This window comes from Cataglyphis hispanica, chromosome 23 (genome assembly GCF_021464435.1).
Source record: "Cataglyphis hispanica isolate Lineage 1 chromosome 23, ULB_Chis1_1.0, whole genome shotgun sequence".
NCBI classification, from domain to species: Eukaryota; Metazoa; Arthropoda; class Insecta; order Hymenoptera; family Formicidae; genus Cataglyphis; species Cataglyphis hispanica.
Window position 1 is genome coordinate 2,749,621 of NC_065976.1, and position 25,055 is coordinate 2,774,675.

A 25,055-nucleotide genomic window follows, 5' to 3' on the forward strand; every position below is an offset into this window, starting at 1 on the left:
TTGTAATTACGTAAATAAATTACCCGAAACAGTTAAAATTTTTAAACTTATTTATAAATAATGCATCAAACAGAACGTGTAATAGCCTATATCCTCTATTACTTAGCATTATTAACATTATAACACTAATTGAATTACCTAAAAGCTGTGTATTTATTATGATAATAAGCTATTATATATATGGGCAGTTTGTTATCATTTTCTCAGTAATAAATGAAATTCATTGTATAATCATATTAGTTACAGCATCTATATAATCGCCTTATCATTGCATTCTTCTGACTAACGATATCGCAGATTGTAATAGAGATATGTGCAGGTGGCGTACAAACATCAATAAGTAGAATGCTGTAGATCACACAATAAGCTTCCCCGGCCGAGTGCAGTTCGCAAGTTGTAAGTGTCATAAATTGCTACGTCTCGCGGTCCCAGCCACTTCTGTATAACTGAAAAACGAGCGCGGGGTGAGAGCCGAGAACAAACTTATTGCCGGTGGTGGCCGCCAAAATGAGTTCCGGAACGTTTAACATTCCGGTTGCGTTACCGGCAGGAGACTCAATATTAGAAACCGTACGAAACACAGGCGATGAGAAATCGCGGGGATTGGGATCATGTCTTGCATGCGAAAGGCCGCCGTTATGGAGAAGCCCTCTTAGTCGCGCTGTTACCAAACAATATGTGGCCACTACGTCCGCGGACGTAGCATTTTTTATATCACTCGCTTTGTTTTCGAATGCCGATCTCTTGATCGAGAAAAACAGAGTCTTTTGTTTCGTCTGTATGAAGATATATGTGCGTGGTATTATCAGAAATATTTTTTTTTTTTATTATTATGAAGGAAATATAATATTAAATAATAGAACATGATATTTCTTGAATGCGAGAATTTTTTTCTTATGCTTATAATTAATGTCATATTGAATTAAATGCAAATATCATTTTGCGCAATCTCGTGAGCTCGATTTTAATTTAGAAATTATTAAAAGACTTTATATGACTGAATTATGATGGCATAAAAAATAAGATTTTTTAGAACACTATAAAAATTTATAAAGTTGAAGCAATCTGTTTACTTACCTCGTACATGGCGACCACTTCGACCATGGTGACCATTCTCCCCAGCCAGTGTTCTGAAAAATAAAACAAAATGTTAACTCAGTTCATTTACACGTACGTTAAAAATATGTTAAATTAAAATTGTTGTCACGCAAGAGCATTTCGTATAAAAGCACGTCTTTTACTCTTAAATGTCTCACACTTAAAACGTATTCTACATCAAGTCTTATGTTAGTCATTAGTATATTCATTTCTGCACTATCTCGATCATCTATCGCGATGACATACGTTTAATGCATATTTAAAAGGATTTTTCTCCGTAATGACGCTTTGTCTGAGAGATATTATTCCATGACTTGTTTCCAACGCGCCATTGCCCCCATTGCAACCTCCTATCCTCTGTTGTCGACTTTTATTTCGCTCATAAATGTGTCATCCGAGCCGACTACCAGCAATAATCGCCATCTGTAATGGTCTTCTCGAGAGAAACGTAAAAAGCGCTTCAGACACCGTGACGCCTATGCGTATCGATCGCTTTTACTCTGACCAATAAGTTTGCGAATAAGCGTGATAGAAATTTGACCAACCGCGCATCCGAATTCGTCGAAATTCTCGGCACGTTTCCACGTCTAAACCAAGCAGATTTCGAAAATTCACTTTCGCCATGCGCCAATCGTCGTGGCGAATTCATGTACCGATGTTTTACGGTAAACGATCGATGGTGAACGTGCGCCGATTTCGGCCTATCCAAGGAATCACGATGAAATGTAAATAATAAATGAAAAGACGTGATTTTATCAATATGCGATGTTGGTGTATATTCTTCACTTTGCCACTTTTACCAAAATTTCTATTAATATATTTTAAAGATGTACATATAAGGGAGTTACATTTAATATGTAGAAATTTTTTTTAGAATTTATGTATTAAAGAAAATAATTTCACCCTCGTAAAATAATACATGTATACGCATAAATAATAACAACATTCTGTCAATGTATTTACATAATTCATATTTTGCAATTTTCTCCACGTTTGAAACGATTTTCACGCGCGAGATATCGATCCGTCGTATATAAGTAGATAAAAATTTTCAAATTAAAAAATTATATTATATTCTCTTGAAACGGCAAGCGATTTCCCTTTCGTTCGATTTCGCTTCGATTGCGCTCATCGCCTTACCTAAAGTTACGGATAACGACTCGTTGTATTGGCTTTTCATTGAAAAAAGGGTAACGATGGAGAGAAAGAGCAATTAATCCTTTTTATCCGAGAATTTCCCCCTCCCCGTACTAGCTCTTGTTACATACATCACATACGGAGAGAACGGAGAGAGCATTTCGATGTGTTACGTTAACGGCTACCGGCACTTTTCATGAACTCCGACTGTGAAATTTATTTCCAAGGTGCTTCTTCCTGCTTCATTCGTTCACCTTTCTTCCACTGTCTCTTTCATTTCACCCACGCTTCACATTTACTCACGCACACTTTTCAACGCTAGAATGTTGAATTATAAAAGACCGAAACGAGTAGGTAGGAAAAGCAAGAATAGCGAAAGAGTTTATGAAACGCAATAGAGTAAAATGACAATACGAAGAAAGATAGATGGACATAGATTTAAAAAGACAAAGAAGAGAAATGTACAGATAGCAGCGAGGAAAGCGTAAAATCATTTTGACAGAAGGAGGCAGAAAGCTTTTAACGTAATTTTGCCGTTGGTTATTTTATTCGAAATTTCGCCCGATGAATAATGTCGGCGAGTCGAACGAGTTATGATCGTCATAGGAAATTATTGGCGCATTGATCTCGCGGATGCTGCGGCCGGTTTTATTGCAGTGCTGCCGCTCGCACATTGCACGAATTATTCTAAAAATGTACCTCGTCGGCTATTATTCCGTTTATCTTCTCCGGTTCACAAAAATTGTTGGCCATTTCCATCCACGACTGTCGCGTGTCCATGATTAGGTCACACCAATAATAGTTATCAGTTCAAAGTTATCTCTCTGTATTTTCTTTTAAAAGAGCACGAGTGTATGTTGACAAAATCACAAAATGTTTTAAAAATTAGTTCAGTTTCTCAAATATATTTGCGTATTTAAGCGCATGTAGAAGATGGGAAAAACAGTAAAAAATAATAATAATAATAAATAACAAAAATATTCTCTCTTTCTCTCTCTCTTTCTTTCTTTCGCGTTGAAGTATTTCATTTTCTAACTTTTAAAAAAGTACATTGCAGAAAGAAGAGAATCATTATCCTGAGATTATTAAAAAATATATTTTAATAATGCAGCTTAACCTTAATGAATAATAATAATAAATGAGCGGAGAAGACAGAATGTACTTAATTTAAGATAATCATTAAGTAGCAAAAGCTCGCAAAATTGCAATTTGATAAATGTAAATATTATAGACTATTTCGTTATAAAATAATTATCTTTTTATTAAAATTTTTATTCGTGGAAAAATTTCCTCGAAATAAAAAATAAAACAAGAACGTTGTATATATATATCATCAAAGGCATTTTATGAAAGTTTAAGCGAGAAATTAAATTCAAATGAGAGTTTAAATGATGATTCTGATTCGCATCGTATCCCCGCATCATCTGGAATTACGATCTCTCGCGAATTGGCATCGTAGAGGGGAGAGGGTAGTCAGTGATATCCCGATAGTCGATCTCTCATTCCGCAATGCGGGCTTTCGCCGTGCCCTATATAGGCATGACACTGGCCCAGCCGCTGTACCATTCTAATTTGGCACTTTTATACTCCCCTGGGAGGGTCGATCGTCGGTAGGATAAATCTCGCCCAGAGACCAGGCTTTTATATACGGTCACGTCCACAAAGGACGTTCTTTCCATAATTCCATTCGAACCGGCGCGGCGATTACAGGCGCAGCAAAATATGTAAATTGAGCGTGAAAGCGAACGATAGCCGCGAACACGAAATGAATGCGATGAATGAAAATGTTAATGTTCATTATGCAATTCTTAAACACGATACGAAAAGTATAAAAGTGTATGATATCAAAATAATAATAGTAATGAATAATATAATATATAAGATCATTAAAATGCCATCTTAAATATGTGTTTTGCATAATATAAATTTTATATATATAATATTGTTGAAAGATAAGTATCATTTTGACCGACTAAGAATTAATGTCTTACCCTCTGTGTATTCTTATATATTCTAATCTAAGGATATAAATCTTGACTGAGATCGTAAATACATTGCATCTACTCAACGTCTTTCCCGGTTACATAAACATATTACAACTAGCTATGTAAATAGCACGTGTACGTATGTACATTGGAAGGAAACAGGGGAAGGCAAAGAAAATCAGACGGAAAATCAGCACGACGAAGAACGAGAGCGAGAGAGAAAGAGAGACGACAGGGGGGATGGAGGAGACCTGCTGGAGAGAGTAACAGGCTCACTATTCCCAATTCCCACCCAATCTAAAATCAATCTTAGTTCGTACTCTTAGACGAACTGGAAGTGAGATTCTAAAGGGATCGGTGAGAGACGAAGAGGGTGTAGAGGCGAGAGGAGAGGACGGAGGGGTGAACCGATCACTTTTAAGCAGCGTTGTGCAAGTCTGCATTATTCAAACTCTACGGCCGAACTAGGCAGCTTCGCGAACACCCTCCAAGGAACACCCCTTCTGTCTTTCCCCAACGCCAGCCCTTCGTTTTCCACGTTTCACCTTCTCTGTCGGCATTTCATCCATTTTCGTCCCGATGATCCACGATGTTGCATTTTCACGCTCTGATTTTTTTTTTTTTTTTAACCGCAGCAGCCATTTTCTCACATTGACTATTTCGATCTCGATATTTTGCAGCTGCAGCGATCATTCATTCAATTTTTATTCGTTAATTCTAATTTGTCTTCGATCGTTTATATTTCCTACTTTGCTTTCTCACTTTGCAAAATTAATTAATGCAATTTTATGTCAAATGTAATACAAATTATTCATTTTTTTTATATCAAAAATATTATTAATTCAAATAAAAATAAAACAATCTCAAATATCTTATTAAAAATTTTGTCATAAAAGGCCTCACGCACAAAACTCATTCGTAAATGAATCTAAGAAAATATATTCAATAAACTGTTCGAAATTACTCGATTTATAATCGAAAAAAAATATGTAAATATATACATACAATAAATAATAAGATATTATTTTTTCGTCGGATCTACTTTTTACGATTGAAAAAGCACTTACGAGTATCAATTCATTTTATAATATACAATAAAAGTAATATTAAGAGATGTTATTTTTCGTTTGACTTTTGTTTGACAAATTCTTTTATTAATTTTTTTATTTTCTCTCAGAGATTGAAGTGTGCTCTTTGCGGGAATTTCGATTCGGAGTTTTTTTTATTTTCCTTTTTTTGCTTCTTTAGTCATTCCCCAATGGTATCTGATTTATGCTGCTCCCGAAGTCAATACCCGCCGTCAATATTCGTAGAATCCCCGATAAAAGGGATGCTCTCTCTTCCTTTTAGCCCTTTTACGGATTCAAGAAAAGATATTCTTGGATCTCGGTTTGGCGCTTTTGATTTTCTCATAGGATACATCCTTCGATATATCGGTCACCTTTCATGTTGTGCCCTCCCCCCTCGCAGCTCGCGCATTCACAGTTTTCCCGTTGCAATTTCTACAGCTCTGCCGATGCAGAGCCCTCTTGATTTTCTCAAATTTGGACGCTACGTAAACAACCTCCGGAAACAACTGTAAACAGCCGTAAACTCCGTCTGCACTGTACTGCTCTACCAGTTTCTGTTCCGCGTAATCCTCGCGCTTACTTGCCCCGGTCTCTTAATTTCTCTCGCCTTGAGCGCAACGCAAACAAGACCGCACATATAAACTCGCTCATACGCGGAGAGCATCGCATAATGAATGCCTCGCTGCCTTCCGCGTCTATCATTTTATCCGAGGTGTTGGAGTGCATCGAGCTCGTTGTACGCGAGTGACGTTATGGCGGTTTCACGTCATCCGTTAGCAGGGTGGGCGAGCGGGTTTGGACGCGGGCAGAACCGGGATGCTGGCGCATGGTGCGGCTTATGAGACGGGCACGGACCGTCGTGGTATTACCCTTCGTTGATATGCGTATGGCGACTGAAGGCGGACGCGGAGAAACTGGCGGCCGTATGTTGGGTAAATGCAAGGCTCGGTTGGCCAGCAAAGCGTTGGATGGCATCGCCGCCTCGAACTTCAGATGTGAAAAATAGGCCATTGTGCTGACGCCGGTGTACGCCAAACCGGGCTGGCGGACAAGAAAATTCCGGTGCTGTGGCTGCGACTTTGGCAGAGCGGCCAGGCCCAGAAAGTACTTTACCGGCTGGCTGGCGGTGGCTGGTTGAATGGCGCGTGCGGCTCGCTCGCCGCGTCACGCCTGCCAACAACGCCGGCAAACCGCTCGCCGGGACCGGGATAACGGCTATTCAAAACAGATATTATAATTAACAAATATATTATTAGACATCCATGGATTTATATCAATTAGCACCGATTATAAGGTCTCCCACCGAAAGAACAGCCTGATCCCGAATCGTGACTAAAAGTGGTAAAGAGCCTTATGTAAAACTTAAAGGCAATGTAAAGTGGGATAAGAAGTAAGCCGTCGAAATAAATCTCGTAGGGTTTTATTTTTTTCGAGCACATACGAGTGCCGGAACGGGGTATGCTTCGCGACACGTGTGTAATATATACTATGGCGGAGCTAATAAATCTCTACTTGCGCAATAAAAATATGATGCAGGATAATAACTAGTCTCTTCAAAGAATAACGTAAATACTTAAAAAAGATTTATTCATGATGCGAATATCTCTATACGTTTCGTGACGAGAAAACCGAATGATAAACAAAAAAAAGACTTTCATAATAATAATGTCCAAAATATTATCCGATATTAGTGATGGAGAAACGAGAGAATGATAGAAACTTCTTGTCATGTATGTTCATCTATGTGCGTATAAATAAAAAATTATAAAAATTTCCAAAACAATATTACAGTATATAAGATCGAGTCAAAATCATCTCTTTCGTGTATCAAATCATAATTTGTAATTTATTATCTCTTTTCTACTGAATTCCTTTTTTTCATATAAAATATATTTTTAAATATATAAAATATATTATATTTTTTATTAATATCATTAACATCAAAAAATGTTGCTCTTATCACTTTGAATTAAATAAATCCCGCTTGATAAATATTTAAAACTAATTTCACGATTTCGCGTTAAATTTTTCTTATCGATACGTGGAAAGAATTTTATTGAATAGCGCGTTAGTAAGTTACATTTTTCATTATCTCAATGTCCTTTTGACTGACTAAAGTATTCGCTAATAATACTCGTCGAGTGTTTTCTTTTTCCGTGGGCAACAAGGGACAATTGGAGAATGCAGACTGAACGATCGGACTTTTAAGCAGATTCCTCACTTTACGCCTGCATTATTCAATCGCCTTTCTCCGTCTCTGTCTCGGTGCTTTCGTTCCCGTCACATTCAGTCCCGGAATTCCATTCTCGCGTGCAGGTGTCAATTTGTTTCCTCTCTCATTCCCGTTACGCGTCCTCTCGCTTCCTTCCAGTCTTTCCTTCCCACTTTCTCCCCCTTGCACCCCCGGACCATCAAAACGTTTCTCTCGAATGCCGAGGGGGTGAAACATTAGACTTCCAAATTATTGAAAGCAACAGCGGAGGACAGTTTCTCTTCGTCGCACGTCGCCTTGATCGTTTTTCTTCTCCGTCTATCTTTGTCCCCTTCAGAATTTAAACCCCCTCTGTCCCATCAACTTGCCTTTCTCATTGTTAATAGAAGCCCCAAGACCACTTTGACCGAACCTCAGATACGTATCTTAGTGATACCTTCGTGGCGTGTCACCAAAAGCATTCTCAATAATCGTCTTTCCTCATTGTTTTCGATTGAGATGGCATTCGCTTAATGCCACGTTGGTGCTGGTTGCGATTATCCCAACTGCCCTGTCTATCTTGCCGAGAGAACGACGAGCTGCAGCTGGAAACGCTAATCGGATTCTCGATATATACTCGCCGGTTAACCTTGTCTTTCGTATTAATATCGCGTCGTCATAATTCGATTATCAGATATCGATCGCATTACGTGTGATTTTATTAAGAAAGTTGCACAATCAGAAATATGCCCCTCCTTCCGCTTATAAGAAATATGCTCTTTCTAATATTTGTTATTTTTTCTCTTTATATCGGTTACGATATAATAATTTATAGAATATAATAAATATTCTATAATTAAGTTTCTTAATTAATTAATGCTTTAATACTTTTAACGATTATTTTCGTTTCCTCTTTCTCTTATATATTGAGTAATTTTATATATATATATATAAAGTATATACATACATACATAGAAAGAAAATATTTAATCGATAATTTATATCGCAATATTCACGAAATTAGAAGACACATATTTAAAAGAATTCGCGACGAAATGTCTTAATATCCGAACTTTCGATCAATCACGGTAAAATTAAAGATGTCATGCAAATAATTAACTCGAACGATTCATCACTGTTAATCGTGATATTCGTTCGTTGCAATTACGCGACATTATACGGTAGATTATATTATCGGCGACAGTTCTCGAATGGAATTTCTGGCTCAACCGTTCGATAAGCAATAGAATCAAATCGTATTGAGAATAGTCTTTTGCCCGACGCGAATCAATTTCCGTCGATGTGCTATACATAAAATACAAATTTTCATTCATCAAACGGGGCATAACAAAATGCGGGGGAAGACTTGTATGACTGTACGTTAAATACAGAATGATACCTCGGCGAATCGCTTTATGGGGCGATAAAATCGAGGGGAGATGAGATCGTTACGTTCCCGAGTCGGGCTTGTAATATCGTCCGATAGCAGAGGGGGATTACTCCTTGTATTTATGATTATTCGCGACCTCTCTGTTTTTGTTGTACCTGTGATTTCGACTCGAGTCTTATTAACCTTGCGCGATTGTCTGCCGGAATTAAAGATTTAACAATGCAATAGGAAAAAAAGAGCAGAAAAATTTTGGCAGCCGACGAAATACTTTTGTCTGAAATTGAATTCAAGCAGATGTACCGCTCGTAATATTTCGTAATGTTCAAATATCGTTTAATATTTCATTGCTCCATTATACAATTTTTTTAATTATTATAATTATCGAGAATGTAATATTCATCTATTATTTACTATACCGCATTATACTTACAAGACACGTTGCACGGTGCTAATTAGGTCAGTAAAGTCGATGTAATTGTTTAATCATGATTAGGGCCTTTGCATAATCAATAATTCATATTTGATTGTACAGCATGCTTAAATATGTATTTATACTTGCCTATGCAGATTTAAACATGTGTTTGAACTAGTCTATAAGAGCCTATATAGATTCTTTATAAATATATAATGCTATTGAGAATTATATAAATTTTCAAGAAATTTTCACTAAAAAAAATATTGGAGTAAATACAAGAAAATTTACAAATGTAATGCAGAAAAATTTATATTTCACTTTTAATTTAATATTAATAATCATAAAATCAAGTGTATGCGCAAGGTAATATTAATAAACAATTATGCTGAAATTTCTAGGATATTGTCATAATACAAAATATAAAAGTGAACTACGTACTAATTAGTATTAACGATATATAAGTTTGCCCGAACAATTGCTTTAATATGTCCATACACGGAATATTTCTATTACATTTTCAAATTAATAGAACTTTGGTAATTAATATCCATGATGCCGGATCTCACTATGAATGTGGAAATGTATTGTTTCAATATATTTCCGCCTCATTACATCCTGTGATAAATATCGAAACGATTCTTACGTAAAATACATGCGATAAAAGCCGCAAATATAATTTTTCAGAAATTCATTAGCGCGGCTCAAATGAAACGTAATAAACTTTACTATTCTCACGTGTCCTAGATTATCTGCACGTCCATGGAACGTGTTCGTGATATCGACAAAAAATACTTAGTAAAGTGATATCAAGCATGAGTTTCTATTTTCAAGTAGAATCTAAATATCAATAATATTACAAATTAATTAGAAATCGAAACTATATATATATATATATATATATATATATATATATATATATTTGGACGTTGTACTTGCTTGCATTCATTACATTTATTCGAATCAATACATGTTCCAAATTTGCAAAGAAAGCACAGATATTTACGTACAATTTCAGAAATAAATATTATAAATAAATGTTATAAATAAATATTCCACACATATTTAATAAATCCAAATTCGCGATTACATTTGTGCTTATTTATTAATTTTGAAAATATATTCAGTTCTCCAATATAGAATTCGCCTACATGATATTCCGACGTTATCCGCGTGATAAATTTGATCCCTCTTTAGTTACGACCTCGTGTCCGCTTTAATAGACGAGTAGCTGGATATTATTTTCGTGCGCCGTAATTTTCGCGTAACGCGAAACGACGTTCGCCGTCGCGGTAGACGAAATGTAAAGGAGAAAATGGCGGCATGGCTAATTCAACTTGTCTGTGTATGTGTGTGTGTGTGTGTGTGTGTGTGTGTGTGTGTGTGTGTGTGTAAGCACGTTCGCGGATCCTCGCTCGCGGATGTGAGAAAAAAAAAAGTGGATTACACTCCGAGTTAATTTGCGAACGCGAAGCTCGCGAATCGATGGCCCGGCGAGCCGTGAAATTCGCGCCGAGGGACGGACGGGGGCGCGGAAATCGCGTCGGGGCCGGAAATCGCGTCGGGAGCCCATCGCCGACGGCAGCGGAAAGGAAGGAGGTTATTACACGTCAGTCACACCTCCCTCAAAATTGCAAAAGTTTTATAAGACACAACGATATCCTCGCGCGATTACGTCTCGCGCGACTTATGGCCGGGGCTTTGTTATTGCGCGCGAGAGGCGACTCGCAAACGGCTATATTGCGCCGAGCGAAACAAAGTACTCCGATTTCTAACTACTCTCCCCCCTCGCCCTTCTTCATTTACCCCATCCCTCCCGGATAGAAACCATCCGGAACATGGTTCGCGATTATCCCCGGCCGGCTAAGAAATTGCGAGGCGCTTAGGAACAATGGAGAGATCTAACTGTAAGATTGTTTTGATAAACAATTGTTTAGGGGGCTATAGAGAAAATTGAATGTCCTGTTTGCAATCTGCTAAATAAGTACATTATATGTGTGACTCGATTATTTGAAATCACGAGTAACAAAGAATTTATAACGTGCTAAAGAATTGAAAAAAAATTATCTTTTTGGTTTTCAAAAAGTATAAAATGTATATCGTGATTTTACAATTATTTTATTATTCACGGTATAAACTAATGTAACAGATAACTGACTGGATACATAATGTATTCCATCGTAATGGAGGAGAGTTGTAATTTTGTTGAAGCTCGGAAAAAGTTACCATGGAGGGCATGCACTTGTATCAAAATGTACGTTCAATATATTTTTCATAAAAAACAGTTCGCTTTTTTACAGCTCTTTTTTGCTAAAAATAAAAAAAATTCTATTGTTTATAATTTAATGTGCAACGAAATTGTATTGAATATTTCTCTCTCCTTCTCTTTCTTTTTTCGTTTTTAAAATTTTACTCATGTCAATCTCGATCATTTTTTTAAATTTAATCAAGTATATATTATGCATGATATGCATGTTTAAACGTAATAGACCTGTCATCATTCGCGGCGCTTTATATTATACATTAATAAAATCTCAGTAATAAATAATGAGTAATGTATATTAAGACATTTGCAACGGCTATAATTGCACAGACATACTCATCAAATAAAGAAGAAAATCCTTCGCAAAAGCATAACGTTTCTGTTTATCTAGTATCGCAATCAATTCCGCGCGAGAATAGATAATGGTATCGGTTTTCGGATTAACGGATATCGACTGGATTGTAAAGTGAGAAATATTTATTCAGACTTTAGACTTCCCTTGTTATCCGGTAAACACGAGGAAAACAGATATCGCGATTCGAATATCGCGTCGCCGCCAAGTAGCGTTAAATTAACAAATGCACATCCCAATTGATACGAGTATTTGGAGCGGAATTTCAATTATTCTGTCGTTTGTTCACTGTATGATTCGTAAAATTATTAGATTGTGGAGAGTAATGTAACTTGCTACACTATCGTTGGAATACCATTAATTGGCTGAATGCAGCTAATAAATATTTTCAAATTGATTGCAATAAATAAATAAATAAATAAATAAATATGTATATATCTTAATTGGGGGAGGGATTAGTCATTAAGCGTTATAAGCTTATGAGTCTAAAAATCTTAAAGATATAAACCAAAGTATTATAAACGTGTAATATGTTATTTCTATTTATAAAGTTGCAAACTCAAAGTTTAATTAACACGGATGCTTTAAAAAAAGGAACATTTTTATTTGCTTTTTTAGGATCTTATCCGAGGGATATAGATGGAACGTGAAAAGGCAGATTCGCGCAGTTGCAATCGGAACGACGACTTTGCGAAGCGATGACAGATCTAAAGCGGTAACCGGGCGAAAGTTGGCGCCTGGCAAGAGTTCGTCGGATGAGAATTATTCAAGGATTTTCCGGATAGTGCAGACTGCACGTCACCTTGAGAAATTAGCGGCATGAATTATAAATGAGGCCAAGTTCTCGCCTGTTTATCTTCTTTAATGTCTCTTGGCGTTCTGTAAATACCGTATGTTAGACAATCTCGCGCATCTTGGAGAAGCGATAACAAAGATGTTACTCAAAGATCAATGCGATTCGTCTGATGCAAGTTTCAATGCGCATACTTTTAATTATGGTTTCTTTTTCTTTCTATTGCCTTTCAAAAATATTATTTAATATACAAATTAATATATAAAATATTATATAAATAAATGAATATATACAAATATTATATAAATTAATATATAAAATATTTAAATCGCGGAAGGAAGTACACATGGTAACCTTTAAAATTTTGTAAATCACTTAATAATCTTTTTGAATTATTTTTTAATTTCCTCAATTTAGATGAGAAAGAATAGATTTGATATCATTTTTTACAAACAACTGATGACGAATTAAAGAGAAAATAATGAAGACATTTGGCATGATTGTTTCTTTATTAGTTATTGCTTTATTACTTATTGCCATAAAGGAACATTGTTTTGTCGATTCTCGTCAGGTTTACATCAAGAGAGGATTAAAAGCGAAAATATTCTCAGATCAATATTTCTCAGTTTATGTGTAAAGCCGCCAGCAAGGCATTTCATACACGATATTACAAGCCCAATATATATATTCCTACGCGAATGTTTCATGTTTCACCGAATAACCACCATACATTTTGCAGATGCGCCTTGGAAAACCGCGCATCTTTACACAAGCTGCAACGAAACGTCATTAGTATCAGTTACGGTAATTTCGTGCCGTTTATCTTCTCAAGTTCATTTCTCAAACACGCGCCGTTTAAGTACGATCGTTTCAGAGACAGTCCGTTAAGTCGCGAACAGTAATAACGTACAACCGCGGGTATAACACCGTCGAGCATCCGTTAAATGCAATTAGGCTCTAAGTAGCCTAACTAGTAGGAGTACGATAGTATTCGTGAGTGTGCCCCGTCGACGGTTTTCTTACCCTCTTCATATCTGGCGAGTGCCACTAGAAAGGCACGAGGAGCGACATTTTGTGTCATAGCATGAAAAAAGAGATTTGGATGTTCATTGTAACGGCACGCACGGCCAAGCATCAGCGATCGCTTCACATTTACAAAGCTTTGCGTGTTGCCATATCGAGTAATTACGGATTTACACTTTGTGTCATGTAATGCGCGAATTTATAGATAAATAATTTATACATTTACATTTATACAAAATCCTTTGACGTGGAATGTATATGTAAAAAGATATTTATTAACTAAACGAGTTGAAATATTTTAGAAAACAAGAATAATCTAAATATAATTTGTTACACATATACTAACTAATAATATTATATTAACGATAAAAAAATATTAATATAAAGATATTAAAGTAAGATATTTAATGGCAATAAGTCACAATGTAATGTATGTAATAGCGTTACAAAGGGACTTAACCGCATGGAAATTTTGCTTAAACTCGTTAATTTGCGTAACATGTAGGCACGCTCCAACCAGGAAATTTGCTAATAATCAGCGTTTAAATTTTGCATAAGGCGAATTGATTAATTTGGCAGCAACGAGAGCTATTTATATCCGTCCGAAAGTGGATCACGAATATAAGGGGGAAACCGCGGGTAATCCACAATATGGCGTTAAAAATAATTTATTAGCAGTCAATTACACGTAGCTCCGTGCTATTCTGCGATAATCGAACAAACCGCGTCAATTGTTAATATAACCGAGAAAATTTAATCAGAGAGCGATGCTGTAATTATCGTCCCTGTGATCCATTATTTGCCCTCAAATGAGTTTCTCTCTTACGGTATATCATTGTATATTTTATTATATAAATCGAGATTAGAATTGATCTTCTCATTTATTTTATCTTCATTTATATGTAATATTTTATGGAAATTGCATAGATATTAAAAATTAATTATACATTAAAAAATCATATAATGTAAAATGAATATATGTTTTTTTTTTTGGATCAACTGTCTTTCAATTTTGAAGGAAACTAGATCTTATTATAGATATATAAATTTTTATTTTGTATTAAAGTGAATTTTTTCAACCAATTACTCATACAAAATTGTTTATCTTGCAAACTGCCTACGTACTCGCCAATTGCAATCTATTTTCAATTTACCATATTTAATCACCTGCGAAAATAAATCTGTGTAAAAATGAATATTTTTTGATTAATCTTTTTTTTTTGTGTTTGGATATATTCTATAAAAAATTTAATGCATCTCTCGATTGAAATTGCGCATGTACGTTCTTGGGACTACCGTATTTCAGGGTACATGCAAAGAGGAATTCATAAAGTTTGCGGGTTTGACGCTCGTATGTGCTGGCGAGCACGTACCACGGGTTATCCAGCGCCGCGTTTTCTTACAAAAGCTCGACTATATTCCTTGGAAGATAAAGGGTTGGCACGGGTTTCGGGTACGGACTACATAACGTTGTCTACCGAGCGCACAATGAACTTCGTATACTTTAGGAAACGAAAAGAAATAATCTCCTAGAAAGTCGGAATACGGCACGGACTTCGAGAAACGAGTGTCACTTTTTACATTTGCGTAAATTAATCGACGAAAATATGTGTAATCAAACCTCAACATATATATATATATATATATATATATATATATATATATATATAGTTAATTAAAAAAAATCCGTGTTAATTAAAATATATACATATATATATATATATATTTTTTTTTTTAATTAACACACGGAACCAATTTCAACATCGGAATCGTGAGCAAATACACAATTTAAATAACGGTAGCCAAATGAATTGACCAATTCGGCCCTATCAATCAGTCGCGCAAATGTATCTTTAATCAATACTATTACTATTCTGGCAAGGTAATTCGGTTTATATCGACGCTCGCAATCCCGGAACTTGGCATTTTCGCGACGATCGCCAAATTTTCCGCGCTCGGCAAAACTTGGGCGAGATACACACATTTCATCGGGTATTCGCGTGGGTAGCGGGGGGAGGGAGAGGGGAGAGAAACTCCTGAAAACACGTACGTCGAAGACAAACGATATTTCGATACTACCGCGACATCCTAATTCGCTTTTCAAATCCGCCTTATATGCGGAGTCTACGCCGAAAGCATTCGCAAAGTTAGTTTTATATTCGCTGTCGCAATGCAATCACCGAGAAACAGTGAAATATCCCGAGGAAATATACACACATCGCGTACAATCTCCTATACGGAACGCGGTCTTATTTTTCTTATCCGATTGCGGGTAGTTACGCTTATCGCGAATATCGAAAATATTATTAGTCGTGGAATAATCGAGATTAATCGAGTTGATTTGTGAACATTACGTGATTAATATATTCGTATTTAATATATTCAGATGATTCACTAGTAATATGTTTTTTTTTTAAATATAAAAACTTGAATGACAGCATCTTCAATAGACGAAAAAAACATGAGCGTTTAGTTCGAAATATTTATAACATATATAACTAAACGATTTATTATCATCACATCCATCATCTACTATAGTACTTTCGTCTGGAGGATATTTTTTTAAGAGCATAGCTGGCGAGTAATCACTCATCTTAAAAAATAGGCTGCTCAATTTCGCAAGATGTAACGCAATTTGAAAGAGGAAAGTGATTCTTCCATAGCCGCTTTCATTCAAACAAAGCCATCAATTTATACAATCATTTTTCAAACCTTCAGAAAAAAATGCGTAGATTCATAGATTCGCAAAAGCAGTTGTGAGAAAAAAATAATTAAAAACGAGATAAAAAGAAGAGAATGGAAATGTGGCGCGGTCAGTGACTCTCGCAATCAGTCTTCTTTCAACTTCGTCCTTCGATGATTGCGCGAAACGGTTCGGAAAGTCTAGCAGCTAGCGACAAAAAGCGCCTGGCAGGTTTTACAAGTTTTACGCGCAACGAGCGCGTATCCGATTGTCGAGAGCGAAATGATATCCGGGATAAAAGTGTCGGTTTCAACGTAGAAGCCGGACACATATCAACGGCATCGCGTGATGCCGTAAAACTGGCCAATATTTTTCGAAACGTCTCGAGCGCGCCATTGTATTTTACAAATTCGCAAAATTCGCGGCTGCTCTTTCGATTTAAATTATGGGCCCCGCGGGATTTGTCGGTTTAATCGTTTCGGATAGTTGTGTTGTGAAACACCATCGAAATAAAAAGAAACCATTGAATTAAAATGTACTAATAAAAACTGTTCTCACGGAACTTATTTTTGTTCAAAAAATTTCAAGTAAAGAGAATATTTTAAAAATTTTTGGCATAATTTCCTGAAATAAGTTTTTTTTTTTTTACACGAAGGAGAAACACAAAGCCAGTTTCAAGTACAAAAATAACAAATGTACTGAAAAAAAATTGAATAACTTTTGTCAAAATAAAAATTTTTAATTCGCATATTTTCATTTTTTATTAGTGCAAATTAAATTAAAATTAAATTAAGTTCAAATTCAAATAAAGGATTCAATATTCAATATTTTGCTAAGATAAATATATAAACAAAGAGAAATGGATATATATTTATAATATTTATAATATTTTAAACACACAATTCAACTTGATTTATCGGCGAATTACAGAGTGCTTACAATAGAAGATCAAAATGATCAAAAAGAGAATTTTTAAAAAAATTTCCTGACTTCCAATAAAACTCCTGGACAATTCTCCGATTTCTCCGACTATAAAAAAATTCCCCGAAAATTTCAGGTTTTCCATATTTTTCCAGGAACTCTGTAATGACGAAAAAAATTGGGCACCGAAATTACATTCAAGCGATTCTTATGCCGAGAACTTTGTATCTATTAAGCATCTAGCAATTGTAGTGATCTTTTAAAAAAGCCTCCTCTGTTTCCTTATTATTGATGGTTTATGAATAATCTGATAAAAATTCAAATTTATTTGTACTCTCATTACGATGGGCTTTCGAGCGTATACATTTACGATAGCTTTTTTATGATTGTCATCAGCGGGAAAAGCCCCGAGTATTTACATTCCGCGCACGATTCTGTATCGAAGAGCCTCCCAAAAATTCTAATATCACGATGAAGATATTGTAATAGCATCGATGATCATGTGAGAGGCAATTTTTCTCCGTAATCAACGTCGGTGATAAAGTTACACGACCGCGTATATCGTTCGAATCTTTAAAGAAGAAAAAAAAAAAAAAAAATTTCAAATATTAAAGAATCGTAGGGAAAAATATAGCAGACGTAAGACGACTGGCTTGGAAATCGCTTCTCTAGCTTTGTAAGATAAAAGTTTGTACATACATTTTTGTAAACGGTGACGTGTAGCCGCGCGATACGCGAAAGATTCTCCTTTATTCTCTTCTCCTTCCGCTACAAAACAAGGCCCCGTGACGAGATTCAGCGAGATACTTTCTTGTTTCGCGTTATCCTTCGGCTCTCCGAGAAATTGCGATTACTCCGCAAGACAGCGGAATTTACGAAGTACGCCAGGCAATTTACATGTACTTTGCAGTTTCCGGCCAGACCTACCGCGCCGGTTACCGCTCGTATACAGCCAACTGTAAAGCGCGCTTCTACTCGCTCGCGTGTAATCGTGTGTAGAAATGATTTAGAATATCGGGAAACAGCGCCAAAGTGCATCCGCGCAGGTATATGGCTTTAACGTCATCTAAGCGTATCCGCCTGCTGAGATACTAACGGCAAAGGAGCGTTACGTACGGATCCTACGTACGCCGCGCTATTCTTAATACGCGTTACCGCGCCCCAGTAATGCTCTGTTTTTCGCGTTTTTTTTTCTCTTTCTCTGTTCTAGGGCTCACTTAAAGAAATGTAAACTCTTATTTCGTCGTTGAAAACAAAACCGCGACACGGCGATAGCGCCAAGCAACCAAGTTAATCCGTTGCAGTTGAACGTCGAATACATTTATAATTAAAATAGCATACACTCGTCAAAATCATTTTACCTTAATCATTATTATAAATTTACTATAATTTTATATTAAACTAAATATTGTATGAATGAAAGAAAGAGAAGGAGAATAAAAAATTATACGAAAAAAATTATCACACATAAACACATATATATTTAAGTAATCGATTCTTTTACTAATAATGATCCATAATTTAATATTTTTTATTTGTTGAAAATTTATTCGCCACTCGACAATCATACATAGTTTATCAGTCGATTGATAATATCACTGTCGCGTGGTGAAAACTCTTGTAAAAGCGCAACGATATAATAGCGCGACGACGATTTCCCGTGCGGAAATTAAACGACTGCAATGTACTTTTCAAGTTAATCTGCGCGTGAGTACGTTGGAAAAGTACCGTCCAACTGGATGTATGTTGGCGAAACCCTGTTTAACTATTACGTAGTGCCCGGAACCTACCTAGTAGGCGACCCATCATAGCAGTCACATGCGGTCAGAGCTAATTGAAGAGTCTAGCACCGGAAAAGCATGTTCCACGTTAATCATTCTACTACCAAGGGATGTAATGAGATCCGACCAGAATAATTCGGCTTTAATATTAAGTGACTTTCATTACCCTCTTATATTTCAACTGTCTTGACATACGAAACAACGTTAAAAATTACTGCGAATTAAAATATGATGTAGGCAAGCTTAGCGTTTTATAATTTCATTAGTTCTCTTAATAGTAAAACATATCTAATAAATTTCTCTAATGCGCGAAGTTTACTGAATGAGAACGGTACAAAAAAATTTATGATTCCTCTGTCAAGATAATGTTCTCATTTCGTTAATCCTAGACTATATAAATCTATTAGGCATGTAATTTGAGGAATGTAATTTGTTTATTCTCGTAAATTTATATTTAGAGACATGAAAAATTATAAAAAAGAATTTTTATTTTATCACTCCTTGTTACAAAATTTTATGCGATATAAGCAAAATTACCTGCAGGTTTAAAAATTTTTAAAAGCAAAATTAAAAAATTATTAAGAACTAATATATATTCTCGTAAATTTTTTAAATTGAGTAAAAAATAATTTTTATCTCCAATAATTTTTGATATTAATTGTTGGTTCTCTCCCTATATGGCTATAAATATTTGTCATTCTTACGAAAAAGATTCTACTCGGCGAAAAGAATTCTCAATACTATATGGAGCGTTATATTTTTAAAGAACGAGATTTTACACTAATGTAATAATAAATTTTGTCAAAAAGTTTTTCGCACATATCACGTCATATACTGTTCGCCCACGACCCGGATATCACATCATGCGTAATAAGCAGCTCACCGTAAAAATAACAAGACGCATATCTTCTTGTACATTCACATCTCCATTGATATCTATTTAACGTTATGAGAACGCCAGAAGGAAGATCCAATCATGTTAAAAGAATGATAACTTAAAACATTCCTCGCGAACTGGAAAGCACCGTATAAAATCTCCGGCAAAGTTACCTAGGTGATAAGGTAAAAGCACGGCTTTGCGGACGCGCGACAACACAGTTGTCCGATTTCTGCGACCCATTTTCGTTGGCGGTCGGACATGAATAAAGATGTTTATTTTCCCCGCTGCTTTTCCCGGTAACATTTCCCTCTCAGCTTCCCTTCTCGCTCGCTCTCTCTCTCTCTCTCTCTCTCTTTTCTTTTTATTTCGTATTTCTATGAATTTCCCGCCTTTTCGTTGCCTCTCTCCTGTGCGGTTGACACTTGTATAGACGCGTCATTCGAATCGCGAGATCGAGCACGAGCGGTAAGTAGTTTCGCCCTTTTCGCCGCCTCCTCTGTGAACCATAGCCGCCAATTCAAGCCTTCCGATCCGATGGAAAACGAAGAATTACCCTCCGAACTGGTTACGAAAAGCCGACCGCATATGTCACGCGGAGTAAAGCGATCGCGATCGACAAAGAAAGCGAGGGTAAAAAGATTTCCCTATCGTTTTACCTGATCTACGGCGCCGGCCGCGGGATTGTTACCGATGTTGCTGATCCCCGAGGCGTCCTCTGCGATCGAATGATCGCCGATCGTACTGTTGTCGCTTACGACGAGGCCCAGCAGGCATATCTGTAACAAAGCCAAAAGATAACTTATATTAATAAAAGTTAAATTAAATATTTGAAATAAATTGCCGATTTATATTTCAGTCATATTTAATAAATAATAACGGCGCGCAACACGCTATTTAATTTATCCCACTCTCGTTAAGATATAGAGCCTCAGCCCTTACAATAGATAACAATGGCTCCTGTCTCCATAGAAAATTTATACCGAGAATTATTTATGCCGAAGGGACAAGAAATTCCACGATAATTTCTAGAATAGTGCATGTGGTCAGCAAGTCAGATTAATATAATACGAGTTGAAGATAATCGAGAAGATGAAATTTGCGTGTCCGGTAGTGCTACTGCAAACTACTACGCATTTTATTTTATCGTTACGTAATTAGTCTTCAGGAAAGAGTATAAAGCAAATCTCTAGAAATAATCATTATTATTAATCGTAATTTGAATGAAAAACATTTCTTTTCAATGACGAGAGAAAGACAAAGAGAGAGAGAGAGATGTATAAAATGCGCGATATAGAGTAACAAGGGATATCAAACGGATATCAACTGCGAGTCCGGACGTCGTTCGGATTGCCCGCGTGTATCCGTGCGGAAGCTGCAGCAGTTGCAGTCTCCGCAACCTTTGTCGCAAGACGCAATTCGTTTCCGCGAGCCACGGCGAGCAACAACAAAGTAAATCCGGTCGGCCGTCGCCGGGATAAAAGAGTGCGCAAGAAGGAGCAATTTAATTGTGGCCGGAGAATACAGAGAGTCTGAAAACGGATATCCACTTTCTGGTATTACGCTACAAGGAGAGAAACTTTTATAACAAGCCACCCACCAGCATCCTTTTCCAGTACACGTAGAGCGTTGCCGGAACCAAATTTCCCAACCGGAGGGGATTCATATTTTACGACGGTCTCCACCGCCACCGTCGCCGGTGCATAATACATTTTTATCGAAACAATCGGCCGTCTGCTGCGGAAGCATTAGTCACGTGCGCTCCCCGAGCATATAACGATTCGATCTCGTTGGATTAGAGTCGAGATATCGGGCAACATTTCACCAGCAATCGCTCGAGCAAAAATCAAACGTCCAAATCTAATAAATAGCGATGATTGAAAGTCGCAAATATCATCGACAGTAATCGCAAAATTCTAAAGTTTTTTTTATCTTCTATAAATCTTGTTATACGCTCTAAAAAAATTAAACTTCAGACAAAGTGTCTGCAGATTTTTTTTGCAGATACGCTGTCTGAATTTTTTGTTTAAATTTTTAGACACATTTCAATTTTCAGACAAACTCTCCTGAACTTTAAAAAAAAAAAACGATTCTGATGATTAAAACAAATTGTCTGAAATTTCTTTCAAGCACCCAGATTTAAAATCTTTTTACAATGTACGTAAATCAATATTATCCTTCTTAATAGCTGCTTTTGAATTCGTGGGATTAAATTTCTTTCCCGAGATTTATATCGAGAATGTGTAAAGATCGATAATTTTTTTAATTGCTGCAAATATTTATACACGAAGTATATTTCCCGATTCATATTTCTCCTTATTCATTCTTGCTGAACGTTAAGGATCGCGCCGATCTTTGAAATATTCGGCTTCCTTTCGTCGTCGCGATTCACACAAAGGAATTCCAGCGTGACGATGAGAGAGCGTGTTGGTATATTTTATGGTACAAAACTCTCTCTCCCTCTCTCTCTCTCTCTCTCTCTCTTTCTTTCTCTCGCCGCGTGTGTTTCATTAAAGCCTAACGTACGAAAGGAATATACGCCAGAGTAATCAGCTGATGTGTATATTTGGTCGTTCGCGCACCTCTTGCGAGAGTATATATATTCGTCCCGCCGCGCATTCGTTTAACGTCGGCGCGTGACATATGCACGACGTATACCCGTAAAGATCCGTCGACGATGGAGTTTAAGGTCTGCGCTGCAACGTTATTAGCGATAAATTTAGGAGACTTGAGCCGCCCTATAATTAAAGGTAAACGGTCGGCGTCTCTCGCGGGCCCTCAGAAAATGAACTCGTACAGATTAAGATTAGTACGAAGAAGAGTAACCACGAAATACGAATATTCCGTTATGGGCCCGTAACGTTTACAGACGTATGCTTTTCAGGCTGTTATTAAGCGATTTGATTAAATGATGAAGAAGATGCGGTATCGGTGATCGTAAGTCACCGTAATATCATGGTACTAATATCATTAAATCGCGGGTTCAAAGTTGTTTTTTTTTCTGATATTTTGTCTTTTTATAATTCTTATAGTTATATTTATCATCTTCATATGCGCGGAACGAGTATGCAAAATTGATTAATTGCTTTTTTATTTAACTGTGATTTTAGTTATTTTAAAACGCTTTTTCGAATTAATCTGCTTATATAAGAAATTTAAGTATCAAAGATTTTTTAAGATTTTTCAATTAATAATAAAATTCATATACATATTATTTACTAATATTTCTGATATTTTCAACGCGGATTTATTTCAATTACTGAGGCAACATTATAAATGACAGTAAAAAAATTATCAATAAAGTCCGTAAATGATAATATGCTGACTATATAAAAATAACATAATTATACTTTAATATTTAATTCTAATTAGTAACTGATTTTATATGATGAGATAAAAGCAGTATTATTGAAGATCATTGTGGATAAAATGTTTAGTAATCAGTTTTCCCAATGCAATTGCTATATCATCAAAAACTATATTTTAATACTAAGATATCATTAACTATCACTTAAGAAAATCATAATTATCGATTGAACCGACCTGTATCCTCCTCTGCAATCAACGGCTCTCTTGTAGCCCCGACAGCGAGAAAATTATAGTGATTGGGCGTAAGGCAGTCGAACGGATTAATCTCAGCGATCGAAAGCCACGGTAATTGATATACTTAAGCAACGATACCATTTAACGGTCCATATACTTATTCGATTTATGAGCTCGCGTGGAATGCAAAAAGAATTCCAAAGAATTCTTGTTCAATGTTTTATATAACCAAAAATATCAAAATTAATAAAATCAATATTTATCCACAAGCACGCATTTTGATTCAAGAGTTTCTCTGGATATTCTCAAAAAGTAAAAAGGCGGATGTTGTATCCAAATGATCCTACAATATGCAATATACACTGTAGACGTATCAGCGTAAAATAGCACGTGCGCCGAAACGCACAGCTGACGTAACAGAGAAACGATCTCGCGAAGGCGAGATTCTCGTTTATCGGCGTGAACTCGATCCAATGTGAACTGGGCTTAGTGTGAAATTTATGTCCGACACGGGACGGCTAACGAGGCGTCGGCTCAATGCCGTTTAATTCTTATCTGACCTCTTGATTGGCTCGCGTGCCGCGCGCGGATTAACGCGCGTCGGACCACATTAATTCCAGTAATTAACTTGGCCTCGCTTGTGCTCGACCAAAGTTCGACGCCGACTATCCCTTTAGGATCCAAACTACCATAAACTAGCGTGCACACGTCGCCCTCGATAATGCGACTAAAGCGGCACACTATCGAGGATACAAATTTCTCCCTGATTTTCGTCCATTCACTCTTGACGAAGCAAGTTAATCAAAACATATCACGAAAAACAGGTGTAACACCACGCGTAATATATTTAAACGATGATGAATCGCGTCAAAAAATTTATAAATCCGGTTTAACAAAATTTGCGATAAATGCAGAAAACATTAATCAAAAGTCTACTTAAAATTTAAATTTCAGATAACATTATTATATGTGTATTATCTCATAATTTTATTATTTTTAAAGAGAGAGAGAGAGAGAGAGAGAGAGAGAGAGAGAGAGAGAGAAAGAGAAGATTGACATTAGGTAATTTTATACGCGTTCTCTCTCTGCGTAACCATCCCTTATATATCTCTTATATGTTTAGTATTGTGCGTGATATTTGTGATGTTATGTGAGTTGTTCAGCTTAACGATGCATTGTAATTTACATGCATAGACGATTTATGGTATAGCAATTAGTGCTGAATGGCATAGCATTACAAGATACATTTCAACATTGCAATTAAAATTGATCGCTTTTGACATGACAATCTTTAATCCTGATTAATGAATGAAATATCTACGAAGAGACTGATTAGAGACTTTTTAAACGAAAAAGTACACGTTTCGATTCTGTTCGCGGTATATTTATCTCCTTACAAATGAGCTCTTGAAATCAATGAGAAATGAACAATACAATTGCCTCCTCTACCGGTTATCGAGGAATTTCTTTTGACGTCACTGTAAAAAAAGGCAAGAAGAGAAATGTATTTCTCTTTACACGAAGAAAGACACGGGT

The 25,055-nt window shown here is 36.2% G+C and overlaps 1 protein-coding gene across 4 annotated transcripts in view; it reads right to left on the reverse strand.

The window, feature by feature from the left end:
• The window catches only part of LOC126857799 (protein madd-4), a 205,070-nt gene that overhangs the window by 58,047 nt on the left and 121,968 nt on the right, over positions 1–25,055 (reverse strand). For all 4 annotated transcript variants that reach the window (XM_050607519.1, XM_050607523.1, XM_050607520.1 and 1 more), the window contains exons 2-3: positions 20,636–20,755; positions 1,078–1,130 (exon numbers count right to left, since the gene is read on the reverse strand). In XM_050607519.1, coding sequence (XP_050463476.1) covers positions 1,078–1,130; positions 20,636–20,755 — 173 coding nt within the window. The remainder of the gene's footprint in view (positions 1–1,077; positions 1,131–20,635; positions 20,756–25,055) is intronic.